Source organism: Haliaeetus leucocephalus, unplaced genomic scaffold (assembly GCF_000737465.1).
Source record: "Haliaeetus leucocephalus isolate CR32 unplaced genomic scaffold, Haliaeetus_leucocephalus-4.0 Scaffold328, whole genome shotgun sequence".
Taxonomy (NCBI): Eukaryota; Metazoa; Chordata; class Aves; order Accipitriformes; family Accipitridae; genus Haliaeetus; species Haliaeetus leucocephalus.
The window spans coordinates 622,050-636,481 of NW_010972764.1; the positions used below are offsets into that span (position 1 = coordinate 622,050).

Genomic DNA, 14,432 nt, shown 5'->3' on the forward strand with positions numbered 1-14,432 from the left:
GATGTTGTTTTTTTAGAAGAAACGCCCCCGCCGCGGGGGGGGGGGGGGGGGGGGGGGGGGGGGGGGGGGGGAGGAGGGAGAGAGAGAGAGGGAGAGAGACTTGACCCCTACAGGAATTCAGTATTAGATTCTGTGAATTGCCTTGAAGGATGGTTTCTCTCCATTGAGAGTAAGGTGCTAAGCTAATTTTAATGTAGTGAGCCCTATCGGAATACCTTTGTTTCCCCATGATGACATTCCCTTGTCTATATTATTCAAGAGATCAGGCTAGATGGAAGAATATTTGACCTTTAAATCTATAAATTCTTAGAATTTTTTATGCTTTGGTAAAGAGTTGATAGTCATGTAATCTTGTACAAATGAGTGAATCAGAATTGGTAGTTTACATAACAAAACAGGAAGGAGCAAAGAAATAAAGCATTATTGCCTCAGGCCAACAAGAATTTGATCTGTGAAATACGCACTTAAGAAAATGTACTGTACTGAGCATTTGAGGATATTTTGCTTGCTTACTGCATAACAACAGCATGACCTCCATTGTGAAAGATACTGCAAATGCAATTGCCACCTTGCAAAAACAAACACAGTGCTATGATCTTAACTGAGATATGCTAACTTACTCTAGCTAAAAAAACATCTAGAGTTTATCAAGCATTAGGGGAGTGATGAGTAACTGGGAATGACTGCTAAAGTCATCTGTATAATTCAGGGAAAATTCTGACAAGGAAGTCAACTTGGATGTGAGAGTCTGAGAGAACAGGAACTCAAGTAACAGTTTGACAGGTACCACTGAAAATCCTCAGTTAGAGAATCCAGGAAGGATGACTACTTGCTAGCCATCTACTGGGATCCAGATGGACTTGTTCAGAGAAGAAAGGAGTACCTAACCCTACAGTACTGAAAGATGCTGTAATGGTGTACTCAGCATGGATTGTGTGCTCTGTCTTTTATCCCTAGGACTTAAAGGTCTCAGCTACCAGTGATTTGAGTGCTGAGGGAACAGCGTAGCCCCAGAGAACATGGGCAGTCTGGAAATAGTCTTGTGTGCATAAATCACGTGTACTGGCTGTAAGGTCATGTTGGTAATATTTCAGGGAAAGACATTTGTGAGGGGATTTTCATTATTGCCATAGCACAGCAGTTTCTCTTTCACCAGAAGCAGGTACTGTTACTTTTAGTCTGAAGACTTTTAAATGCTGCATCTTGACCTGCTTTCAGAATTACTTTGGCTTTTTTTCTTACAAAAACTTTGGCTTTTTTTCTTTACAGTGGCTTCACTGTCTACTACAAATAGGCAAGTGTTTTGTCTTAAAGTCAGGGTCTTGTATGTTGGTTCACCTAGGTTTTGAAGTGCAGATTTTCTGTCTTTGTGGGAGAATAGTACAGAATGTATTATCAAATAAAAAGCCATCATTAGCAGCAGTCTTGATTTGCTGTGTTCCTCACACTGTTCCAGTCTGCAGAAATTTCAGTGCACAACATCAGGCACTACAATCTGGTTAGTAATTGGTTTTAATCCTTCAACTATGCTCTTTTTAGCCACGAGAGATGACAAAATGTGAAGGAAGAGCTGTTCTTGAACGCTTTGCTTTCCTTAGGATCTTTTAGCAGAAAGAGAGGGAACACTGTATTTGCAACCATTTTGTATTTGGCTAGCTGACCAGCCCAGCCACCGTCTTCATTAATAGTTGAGATTCAGCTGCTTTCACAATTGTCTTTTAGTGAAAGAAACCAAAATTAACAATCTGCATGAAATGTAATATGTGACTTGATAACACATTATCACACAGGTGGTAACTGCAGGATTGAAACGTGAGCGCTCGCAGCCTGTGTGATGGAGAGGTCAGCTGCAGCGTTTGGGTGGAGCTGGGCACGGCAGGATATTTTGCAGTGTGCTTCACCAATTGCAGTTCTCTAAAGTCACCTCTGGTTGTAACCTTCTCTTTTGTACACTGGCAATGGTGGAAGGAAAACATTCTTTGGAGGGAATTTCTGGTGTGGTGAACAGCTTCACCAGGACATTTGAGCAGAAGGGAATAGTGGTCTGGCCTCCTTTTTGGAGGGGAAATACCTCGTCTCTCCTGCTGTCCCCTACAAAACGAGGACATTCTGTTTTCCCTTTCCTCTTAGGATTCTTTAGCTTGTAGTTGACTTCATGCTGCTTCCTATGAAAACTTTTTCTGTTGCTTTCTTGAAAACTTTTGTTGCTTTTCTCTTTGAGCTTTTGCCAGCCTCTCTGGGTTTCAAAGACATGAGCAGTAACCTGGATGTTGAGTGTCTGCCTCACTGCCTGTCTGGAATCGTAACAGTTGTAGGAAGATAGTGAACTAGCTTGCATTTACTAGCCACGGTACAACAGGAGCACAGTAATGTAAAATTGGAGCAAAGAGCACTTACCTCTTTGTTAACTATTTAATGATAATTAGTAACAAGTCCTGACCCATCCCGTACATCACAAACCAGCAACTTTCTGTTAGATAAAGAGCAACTTGCAAAAGTAAGCTTTCATTATGGAGAAAATCCACTGGTTTTGCAGGCATTCTTTATAAGTTAGCAAAATACCTCCACCAGGGACCAGCGGACTACATTAGAAATGAAAATATATCAGCCTGTTGGATGTTTATTTGCTAAAATGCCTAAACTTACTAAATTAATCTTGCATTTAAGAAATAAAGCTGCATTAACATTTTGATGAAAAGTCAATTGTATATAGTCTTCTCAGTTACAATGTGTCAAATCTTGAGATCCTAGCAGTAGGAAAACAGTACATTTTTTGTTTTATTCTTGCCTCCTTTAGCCAGACTAGAGACAGGTATGCTTTACCTTGAACATTACTTCATGACTTGTCTTACTGTTTATGTGATATGCCTTAGTATGCAAAATAAAGAGCAGTCCATACATACATACATGAATCAAAATTATTTTTAAATCTCACTAAAGTGAAAAGTGATTAGTTCAATAGTACTTAGCAACAAAGCAAGACTCTATCTTGATTCACTGAAATAGAGTTTTTTTACAAAGTGTGTGCAGCATCAGTTTCATAGGGCCTCCTGTAAGTTAATGCTATGCTCACAGGTACACAAATGCTATGAAGAATAGGAAGTCTTTATTATATGTGACAGAGATAGATAGCCAAGGTAGCTGCAAATACCAGAGAGTCTATAGCCCTCTTATTGCCATGCTCTACTCAAGGTCATTAGACCTAAGCAGGAGTAATTATCCCAGGCTGAGCATTGGATTAATGGTTACACTTCTTCTGGTACCTTCACGAATAGAACTAAAAACTCTGCAAAAATGCATATTGTGAACCAAAGAAGACACATCCCTATGAGGAGCACCTGCAAACCATGCACATTTTGAGGTGATCATCTTTTATGGCCTAGCTGTTTGTTCCTCTGACTCTGTCATGGGCTTTTACAGCTGCCTTCCCCCTCGTCACTGGTTCAGGGTTCTGGATTTTGTGCTTAGCCAGAATTAGCTGCTCTGCTCTGCCTATGAGAAAATGGGAAATTTCTGTTCAGTTTTGAGGTGGAGTATGATCAAAGCAGGAAGGTTGGGGTTTTTTTTTTTGCATTCTAGCTTTTCCCTTGTTGATCCAGTTTTCCAGAGAAGTAGGAACTCAGTGAAAAGCTGTCACAGGTAAAATGGGCAAAATTAAAATGTACTGATGTAAGAGACTTTCACCAGGAGAAGACCATGAGTATAATACCAACAAAAGATAAGGAAAAATATGTAGTTTTTTTAAAAAAAATACTCAATTTCCTTTTAGATTAATATTTTCAAAAAACTTTAGTTTGTCAAATGCCTTGTTAAAGTAAGGGGAGAGTATGTACCAGATTAGTCTGCAAAAGTCCAACATTTTCAATATGTTCTGTGTCCTGATTTTATCTTTTCATTTGCAGTCTAACAACTGCTAAAACTATGACTAAACACTTAAAATACATTAAAAAAAAAAGCTTTAGCCTACTCTTGCCTGAACTGGACTGCATTTCCCTGAAGTCTTCTGAACAGTCCTTGCAGCTCTTGCTTTATTTGCTAATCCGTATTTCCTGCATTCTGCTCACATATCAAATAGATTACTGTACATGGCTTCTTCAGACATTAAGTTTAGCTTAAGCTTTTTCTAATACACACAAAACCTTGAAGAAGTTGGATATTACTTGGAAATGTGTATATCTCTGTCACATTCTTCAAGGAACTGATTAATTTGGAGGCCATACCAGGCAAATGCCTGAGTGCAAGCCTCATTGACATGTTCTAGGGTATTGAAAGTAGTGTATGCGTTGCACAGTATTGCTTCCATGCTAATTTCGTTAAAGAAGTTGTGGACATTTCATTTTAAATTTTAGGAGCGTCTTCTACTTTCTTTACTGCCTGCTCACATTGCCATGGAAATGAAGGCAGAGATTATTCAGCGATTACAAGGTCCCAAGGCAGGCCAGATGGAAAACACCAACAACTTCCACAATTTGTATGTCAAAAGGCACACCAATGTAAGGTATTGTACTCTAATAAACTGTATCAACAACATTCAGAAAAATTTTGAAAAGAAAGTGTTAAGAGAGCAATTAAGAAAATAATTGGTTTAATATGTTTTTCAGCAACAATGTTTAGTATCCATTAATTTGATCAAATGCTAACAATTCCATGTTCCAGTTTGTTGTTTAGAAAAAGCCACGCATTAACAGGCTTTCTTTATAATGTCTTAATTTTTCAGGTTAAGGTACCAAATCCTGCTTTCATGTGTACTAGTCAAAATTGTAATTCGTGTCAGTTATGTTATTCTAAATTTGTAATTCTCTTTAACTGGAGCAATTTCTCAGGTTTTATATAATGTAAATAGAGGCAGCTGTATCACATAGGTATTTTACACAGTATCTGAGATAAAATATTCTGCTAACAAATCTAATTATTTATTAATTAGAAATTTGTCGACATTAGAAAAATAATTCACCATGTATTTCAAATATTCTTTCATCTTTACAGGTTGTTTTGCCTGGTTTTTTTTAATTAGACAAGTTAATTTGAATGACATTCTTAGAAATTACTTTTTTAAAGCAAGTATTGCAGGACTTTGAGGAAGTTCATTGTCACTTGTGAGCACAAATACTTTTTCCTTAGCCTGATTCTATGAATTGGTCACGTTTTCTTGGTGAATAGAAACATAGTGTATGGCTTGAATATCTTAGCAGTCAAGCTTGAATTTAATAGTCTGAGTAACAAGTGAACAAAGACTTCCATGCTGCATATCACTGACAGGTAATTCTAGACAGAAAATGTCTACAATGATAAAAAGTTATTAAGCAATTTCTGACAATAAACATTTTTATTGAAATAATTGGCATTATTATTATATTGCCGATTTCTGAGTAGGAAAAAGATTTCTGTTTTTTTTAATACACTGTAACAAATACAGGTATAGAATGCCTATAAATACCTATAAATATAGGTATACCTATAAAGGTAATACCTGTGAAGGTAATACCTATAAAGGTAAATATAGGTATATATTACCTCTAAACGTAATGCCTATAAAGGTAAATGTAGGTTTACCTATAAATACAGTTATACTTATTGCTCCACATTTAATAGTGGCTGTTTTGGGTACAGGCATAGCTCTGTGAAGTCCAGAATGCCTACTTTCAGGTTTTGCTGTTGATTGATAAATCTGAGTTCTGCAGAAGGAAACTGTGACCCAGTTTCTGTTCATTTCTGTTGTAGCATCTTGTATGCTGATATCGTGGGGTTCACTCGCCTGGCCAGTGACTGCTCGCCAGGGGAATTGGTGCACATGCTAAATGAGCTGTTTGGCAAGTTTGATCAGATTGCAAAGGTGGGTTCCTACTGGGCTGCTATTGTTAGCTTGAATAAGTAAGTAACTTTTGAAATATTTTTTCTTCTTGGGGACTCTTCTACCTTCAGGCAGCATTTCTGAGGCTTTGGCAGGAAGGTTAGACTTGAAACGTATGAAGAAAAAATCTGGCTCTGGTCTGAGTGCAACAGTGTGTTTCTGCCAGTGTGACAGTCTGTGAAACCCAAGATAGCTCTCTCTGATAGGACCAATAGAGACAGCTCATGGAGCCTGATAAAGCTTAATGGCAGATGAACAACTCTTTTAAATAAATTTTTTACAATAACAAGAATTAAGAAACTCAAGATAGAAGAGTAATACAGTCAATTTTCTGATTTCTGAAAAAGCATTTAAGAGACTGGAGGACAAGAGAGACAATATTGATTGAAGCACTTTTAATTACTGACCACAGCTTCTTGATTACTCAAGAAAGGATTCAAATACAGTCAGAAGATTTTCTTCTGTTTATTTAGGTGTCATTTTTATAAAAATCACATCAAACTTCATGCTGTGTGTGAAAGTAAAATCAGAAACACTAAAACAGGTAAAAATTTTCTGTGTTTTTTATTAGTTCCAAAACTATTCTCCAGTATTGGTTAAAAAAAAAATATCTTTGCATTGCCTTAGAGTTCAAAAGATAGAAATAAGATTATGATTGCTAGTTTCAGGAAGTATTGCATAGTACTTTGTCAAAGATGTAAATGTGGTCTTTTGATTTCATATTTCAAACAAAAAGACTTTATTTAGATTGAGTACATGATACTTTGACTCAGTTCTTTACACTGTGAACCACACTGTGGGTAATGGTTTGCAGTGAACTTGCTTCCTGGTTTTGCCCATTAAGGACCATAACAGATGGAGGAATCATCCCTAAAAAACTGACAGCACTTCTTTTTTAGCAAGCCAAATCCTTCTCTACTGAAACAAGCTTAAGTAGAATGATTTTGCTAATATCATTTAAGTCAGTCTTTGTAACAGTAACCCTTCATTTATGTAATTCAAATTGAAAGTGACCATCTCACCTTGCTTTTTCCCGCAGGAAAATGAATGTATGAGAATTAAAATCCTAGGTGACTGCTATTACTGTGTTTCTGGACTACCTATATCTCTTCAAAATCATGCCAAGAATTGTGTGAAAATGGGACTGGACATGTGTGAAGCCATTAAGTAAGTGCAGAACTTTTTGTTAAATATTCCATAATAAAAAGGTTGTTGCTGTTCTATCTGTTGCTGTGCTTCTGGTTGAAACATTCAGACCTGCAGTAGTTGCTGTGTTTTACTACAAGGTCCAGCATGGTAATCTTGATCTCAGCCTTAGCAAAGAAATGTTTTAAGATGTTGGGTTGTGCCAGGCTATCTCATCACTACACCATAAAGATGATTAAGGGCCTGGAGCATTGCTCATATGAGGAAAGGCTGAGAGAGCTGGGACTGTTCAACCTGGAGAAGAGAAAGCTGAAGGAGAAAAATCTCACCAATGCATTTAAGTACCTGAAGGGAGAGTGCAAAGAGAATGGAGCCAGCCACTTTGGTGGTGCCCAGTGACAGGACAAGAGATGATGGGCACAAACTCAAATGCAGGAGGGTCCCTCTGGACATCATCAGGAAACACTTTTTTCACTGTGAGGGCGACTGATCACTGGCACAGGTTGCCCAGGGAGGTTGTGGAGTTTCCAGCCTTGGAGATACTAAAAATCCAACTGGTATGGCCCTAAGCAACCTGCTGTAGCTGGCCCTGTTTTGAGGAGGAGTTGGACTAGACAATCTCCAGACGTCCCTTCTGACCTCAACTATTCTGTGATTCTGTGATTCCAAGATGGTAAATATCCCAATAGACATCACTTAGGACTTGGAAGCTTTGCTTTTTTCAGAGCCATGATACTGCCACCTGCCTGTTAGTCAAACGGCTCTGTGAGAGGCCAGAGCTCCTGGCTTCTCCTGAGTTTGGAGTTCAGTGGTGGTCAGGAGCAGTTGCCCCTTCACAATTAAGATACCTTAAGCCCTGAGCCCATGGAGTGATACTGAGCTTGTCTACCAAAGACATTTCTAATGGCTTACAGATTCCTGGGCTGAGACGCCTACTTCCCATGTTGTTAAAGAAGCAATTAAATATGCCTGTCTTACTCGACCCCAGGTTTAGGTTTAGTTTCAACTTTTCTGTAATTAATTTTTTAGGTGAGGAGTTTCTAGAAAGTTTTGTCAGTTAACACATATAAAACTAGAAGTAGTAATACTCTTGCTGTTGGAAGTGTGTCACTCAATATATGTTTGACTCACTCTGTGTAAAATATCTTTTTTGTCACATATGAGGTTTTGTTATATTCAGTCACTGAGGTGCAAACTGACCCCTCAGTGCCTAAGTTACTGAAATAAAGCAGTTTGCTATTTAGATTAACAGGATAGAAGTAGTAAACCCTAATTTGGTCCAGAGTAATACTTCTAATTTAAAATCTTCTATGTTTTCTTGAATTTGTGAGATGGAAGAGAAGATTCAGTTCTGGAACATAGTCTACTTCCTCCCCTCCTTAAGTCTCGAGAACTTATTATAAAGCAGACTTTATGGCTTGCTCTGCAGAATATAGCAGACAGCCTTTTGACAAGCACTCCTAGAGGTTAAATGTTCCTCTTCCACTTTGCCCAGTTTTGTAAAACACGTTTTTTTTCCCCCTCAAAGTGTTAAGCTTGGGTCATATTCCTTGTGCAAAGTGGCGTTTGTCATGCAAAGATCATTTACAAGCTGCTCATTTTCAAGTATGTCAGCTACATGAGAGCAGTGTAAAATGGCAAAGTGAAAAGATACCAATAAACACTTGATAGGACTGAAGGAATTAAAAAAACTTCTCCTCTCTTCTTTTTAATAACTTCAAAACACAGTTTAACAAAATACTTTCAGTCATGCTCCTGTTATTTTCATTTCCCAGAAAAAGAACACTTGAGAACTACTGCTTAAATGTAGGATTTACCATATCAAATTAAGCCTGTTAAGTTCTATGTTCCCTTTCAAAAAAAAAGAAGAGAAACAGGCCAGTTTAATTCTGTAATTCAGAAGGTACAGAGCTCATGATTCTCATCATTGAGACTGAAGATGTTGCTACAACTATGAACCTGACTCATATACAGGAGCCATTTGAGTTTCTTACTCTATAGTTGTTCCTTCCATCAACGCTCTGAATTCTTCCAAGATAAATGTATGTACATGTTCCTTATTACTGGTTAGGCTTTGGTCCACGTGAGCTGAGACTTAAATACACAAGTCCACTTAAGTTACAATCTTCCCATTTCTTAGAACTGTATAAGCCTGTAGGCATCTGAATTAATTTTATAACTCTTTACATATGTAGTTAGGTACCTATATGACATATGTCTGAAAATGTTCTGGTTGTTTGACTTTAGTCACGCACCTGTGATTCAGAAGAGCTTCTTCTGGAAAAGTTGATGTCTATTTTATGTGTAGGGCTCTTCTGAGATTTGGGTTGGGGTGAACAGATACTTCAGCTCTGTCTAAAGTTACTGGAAAGGTCAAGGTTTAGATGTGGTCTGGACAGTGAGTGTGGCCTCTCATTCTTTGTATAGCCATCTAGTGGGTACAGCCTTCACCGAGCATGTGGAAGGCTGCTATGTTCTCCACAGCCTGAATGGCACTGAGCCCATATCCCCAAAAAGGGTGTGAGCCACCAACCTGTAAAATATCCTGAGGTGCTGCATTTTTCATCCTTTCTCTCAGATATGACAGATAGGAGAAGGTCTACAACGTAGATACTAGGGTCTTCAGGTAGAAGGGCACATAACAGTAGTTCCAGATTTCCAAAAGCTGCCAGTAGACCAAAAATAGTCCCTAGGTTCTACCATGAGACTGAACATTTCCACTACTTAGTTCAGCCCTCCCAAATAATTTCAGATAAGTATAAAAGAAGGGACTTCACACATAGACTTGAAAATTAATATTTACTACAAATAGTTACAAATATAGATAATAGGAAAGGTAATACATAAAAATAATCCTAGCATAAAAAGAATGGAGGCAATGCTGAAAGGAAATAAATGTTTTCTAATGCTAATTTGACTGGTAAATTAAATGAAAACAAAGGCTCTATTATGTATATTAACACAGATTTTCCTCTCAACTACAGGAAAGTGAGAGACGCAACTGGAGTTGATATTAATATGCGCGTAGGAGTGCACTCTGGGAATGTGCTTTGTGGCGTTATTGGGCTACAGAAGTGGCAGTACGATGTGTGGTCCCATGATGTTACTCTGGCAAATCACATGGAAGCTGGAGGAGTCCCAGGGTAAGAGGCTTTGCTGTTAACCTTAACCACATTAACGTAGATTTTTGTATCATGGAGAAATGCATAGGTACCATGTCTTCAGCCATCAGCCCTCATGGAGAAACCTGAACTAATTCTTGGTGCTGTCTTTAGGAGAAAAAAAAAAAAACCAACAGGCACTCAGTATTTCCTGCGATTTAAGGAGTAGATTTTGTGGATGGAAACCTTTAGATTTATGCTGGTTAGAACTTCTAAAAATGAGATTAGAAGGACTGTAAATGAAGTAAGTAGCATATAAAAAGTATATACAAAAGCTAATAAAAAAGGTTGATCAGGTTCAAATTATGCTTTTGATTGGTATTTGTGATTCTGTCATTCTTTTGAAATATAATTTCAGCCGTGTTCACATCACCTCAGTCACCCTGGCACATTTGAATGGAGCTTACAAAGTGGAAGATGGGGATGGAGATGTGAGGGACCCATATCTGAAAGAGCATAATGTTAAGACTTACTTTGTAATCAATCCTAAGGTTAGTAGTACTTTTATTTTGTGGCCAGTCAGAGTTATTTTTGAGCAGGACCACTAATCTCTTTATTGAATAATTTACTACCATAAGATATTGATCAGAGCTATTACTGATGCCTACAAATACATAATGTTTGCATTGCAAATCTTTCCCGCTCTTCAGAAATAAGTCTCTGATATTTCCCAGCAATATCATTAAGAATTGCAGGTTCTTAGCATCTCTCCATTTTTAAGTTCCTAAGCATGCAGATATGTGGTACCAGATGATGCATTACTGCTTCAGAAGGTAACGAACACCAAGGCTGATATCACCTTTTATTCTCTGTCAACCAGGGAGAGAAGCGAAGCCCTCAGCACCACATTAGACCTCGACACACTCTTGATGGAGCCAAAATGAGAGCTTCTGTCCGCATGACCCGGTACCTGGAATCTTGGGGAGCAGCCAAGCCATTTGCACACTTGCACCACAGGGACAGCATGACCACTGAAAACGGCAAGATTAGCACAACAGTAGGGGCCTACTTATGTCATTTCATACAATTTAGCAGTATTTGAAAGGGAAAAGGTGCTCACTGCTAAATACCTGATTATTTCTGATAGAAGAAGACAGACATGTTTGTACAGGGCATAAACCCAGTGAAGTTGCTGGGAGCTTTTCCATTGGCATGTGAGCTTTGGATTAGACTCTAAGGAGCCATGTCTTGCTATAAGCGCATCTCTGAATTGTGAGCAGTCCAACGTACTTACTAAAATACACCATTTTACCCTTTGAGCTTAAGTCCCAGTCACAGCATGTAGAGTGGCTGCTGTTCACCTTGTGGAAAGACATTTTGAACCTAAAGCCAGGTTGCAGCACCTTTGGGAAGAAACACTTTTTGATACAGAGACATTCCCTGAGATTTATTGGCTATTTAGCCACATTTTCCATTTGGAACATGGCCAAACCTGGAGCAAAGGCTGTGAAGTTAGAATATCCCTGTGCTACCTGGAGTAGACTTCATTAGAAGAGTTCTCTGGGAACCATACTCGCTGTAACACCTACCTTTTGAAGGTGCACTAACCACTCATCAGCTATGGCTGACAGCCTGAGTTTCGCAGTACTACAGTGCAATGTTACAACTCTTAAACTGAACAGAAAAGATTTTTTTTTAATTTTGGTAACACTATTTTACTACTGTCAGTAAGGCACTGTCAGTCTACAGCTTGTACATTGCATTATCTTCCACCTCTAAAAAGTGCAAACATAAAGGTAAATTCTGATAGTTTTTAACATTCGCATTCAGTTTTGTTCCTGTTACATGGGAGAACATAGGACTGAGCCACCTAACCCATCTTGTTCAATAAATACAGTACATCAGAATGCGGATTGTGATGTGTTCATTACAGAAGGTACCCAGCCATCACTAGTAATCACAAAATAAATGTGGCTGAGATGGCCGCTATTGGTTATCAATAAAAATAATGACCATTGCCTGTATTTGGCCACTCAGGTCTGTTTTTTTCAAAAACACGTAACAGTGGTTTTTGCTGAAGCTGGCAGCAGTTTGGGCTACATTAAAACAGTGGTGACTTTGATGCAGTGACTTTCTAGTAAAGCAAAACATTCTTGGATTCAGACTGTTGTATTACTTATTTGTAATGATAGATCAGTTTGTCTCCAGGTCACTCCATCTTCACTCTTGGCTGGATTTTTCTTTTAGACAGTTTTAATCTAAAGCTAAAAGTATTTGTATTGGAAACTTTTCTCCTTACTTGACCCTGTTTTCAACACTATTTTTAAAGCAACTTAATGTTTTCAAAGTCTGTTAAAGTTCATAGGTATTTTCTTTTGGTTTTTAGGATGTTCCCATGGGGCAATATCATTTTCAGCGTTGCAGAGAGAGGTAAATTAATTTAAAAAAATCACTTATTCATATAAAGTCCATATAAATACATATACATTCATATGCATTCTTATATATATAAGGCATGCTTTCAAGTATTGAGGGCCATTTCTCACCCAAACTATTTTTTCAGCTGATAACTCTTACATAGAGAAGGGCTATGGAACAGATTTGGCAGACATATTACTTAGGAACTGCAAATAAACTTCCTGATAACAAATAGCATTATTCTGAATTAGTATAAGCATGTTGATGGGCTACTATTCATTTCTCCTAACAACCCAATTATTCTGTCAGTGGGGAGAAAATTATATGCAGGTAAACTGAGAGGAGTCACAGAGGGGTAAGAAGAGGGAAGATGGAAAGGGCTGTTAATATTATTTGTGTCACATCAGCTAATAATATGTACAAAAAAAGACATTTATATATTTTGTTAATTGGTTTGTATTTGCATTGTGGTTTATTATTTCAGAGTCTGTAGTACATTTGCAGTAGTAAACATTCAAAAGGTATTTTGTGGTCTTCCTGTAGTGCTCTTGCTACACAAAATGTTTGCATTATCACAATAGCTCTAAGTTTTCATTCTCCTGCTTGGTACTTTAATGACTAGGGCAAGATGGTGAGATATGGAAACAGGGTTGAATGACATCTGTTTAAAAAACAAGCTTAGCACTGTCAGAAACCTGGAATGGTTATTTTTTATTTTAAACACTGGTAACACTTCAGATAAAGTCTTTCTTGCAAAATTACAAGTAAAATCACAAATAGCATAAAATTGTTTGAAAGAACCCTTAAAAAAATTTGTATTTTTATTGTCTTTGGTTATGCAAACAAGTGTGTCTGTCTGTTCCTTCCCCATCTCTCTGCTTGGTAACTGTCTCCTCAACAAATCACTGGAGACCTATGCAATTACGTAAAATATTGCTAAATTCCAGAAGATGAACAAGTTTTGACTGAATATGCATATTAATAAAAACAGTTTCTGATTTTAAAACTGAGCATTTATGTTTGGACAGTATGTCAAAAGGACTTCCATCAGCCTTATGGTAAAAAAAAAGATCATTGGACTGTGGTATTTGCAAATAATGCAATTCTTTAAGGTTCTGAGATGTTCTTGCTTTTGTTTTCTAAAGTCCACTCCAAAATATATCCAAAAGGTACAGATGTTACCATGTGTCTTGATACCATATTATGGAAGGAGTTTCTAGAAACATTACTGGAGTCTAATGTCCATAGTGAGGCATAGAACTAGGATACTAGATTAGCTAGTTAGTCATTCCCACAGGAGACAGCTGAAATGATAATAAGCACTTTGAAAATCAGTATTTTATTAGAATATGAAAATGTGGGGTTTGAAGCCTGACTGTAGGCTTCTGTTTGTGGCAGGCTTAGCTCTTACCTAGTTACATGGTAGTCTTATGTTGTTAGAGATCTGCCAAGAGGATCAAGTGTGATTAGGTAATGTCTCCTCACCTGTCTAGTTATTTCTCCTAGGCAGATTGTTTCATATGTGAAAAATAAGTTGTAAACACTTTCTTACCCAAGTTTGGTAGCATTGAATAGGCATGAAATCAGTTGGGTTGTTTAAAGGTACTGTAAGTACACTAATACCATTTCTGTATGAATTTGAATCCTCCAACGGGTTATCAGTTTTGGGGACATAACCCAAAGCTTGATGTTGAAGAAAATCCGTGTTACCTTTGACAGGGTTTAATTTGTAGGTTAAGAAAATTTCAGTAAGCAAAGAGTCAAATTTCAGATCTGACTGTTGACTTCTTACAAAACACTGTTACTGAGTTAACACTGCATTTAAGTTTTCAAGAGGCAGAGACATAATCTGGCAATATTTGAAATATTCCATTTTTAAGGAAAGCATAACTGCTGAAAGGACTGATGATGTTTGC

The 14,432-nt window shown here is 37.7% G+C and overlaps 1 protein-coding gene across 1 annotated transcript in view; it reads left to right on the forward strand.

The window, feature by feature from the left end:
• ADCY2 (adenylate cyclase 2 (brain)) overlaps positions 1–14,432 on the forward strand; it is a 241,679-nt gene that overhangs the window by 166,368 nt on the left and 60,879 nt on the right. The window contains exons 6-12 of the mRNA XM_010571469.1: positions 4,350–4,498; positions 5,722–5,833; positions 6,891–7,018; positions 9,982–10,140; positions 10,517–10,649; positions 10,979–11,155; positions 12,485–12,528. Of these exons, the coding sequence (XP_010569771.1) occupies positions 4,350–4,498; positions 5,722–5,833; positions 6,891–7,018; positions 9,982–10,140; positions 10,517–10,649; positions 10,979–11,155; positions 12,485–12,528 (902 nt within the window). The remainder of the gene's footprint in view (positions 1–4,349; positions 4,499–5,721; positions 5,834–6,890; positions 7,019–9,981; positions 10,141–10,516; positions 10,650–10,978; positions 11,156–12,484; positions 12,529–14,432) is intronic.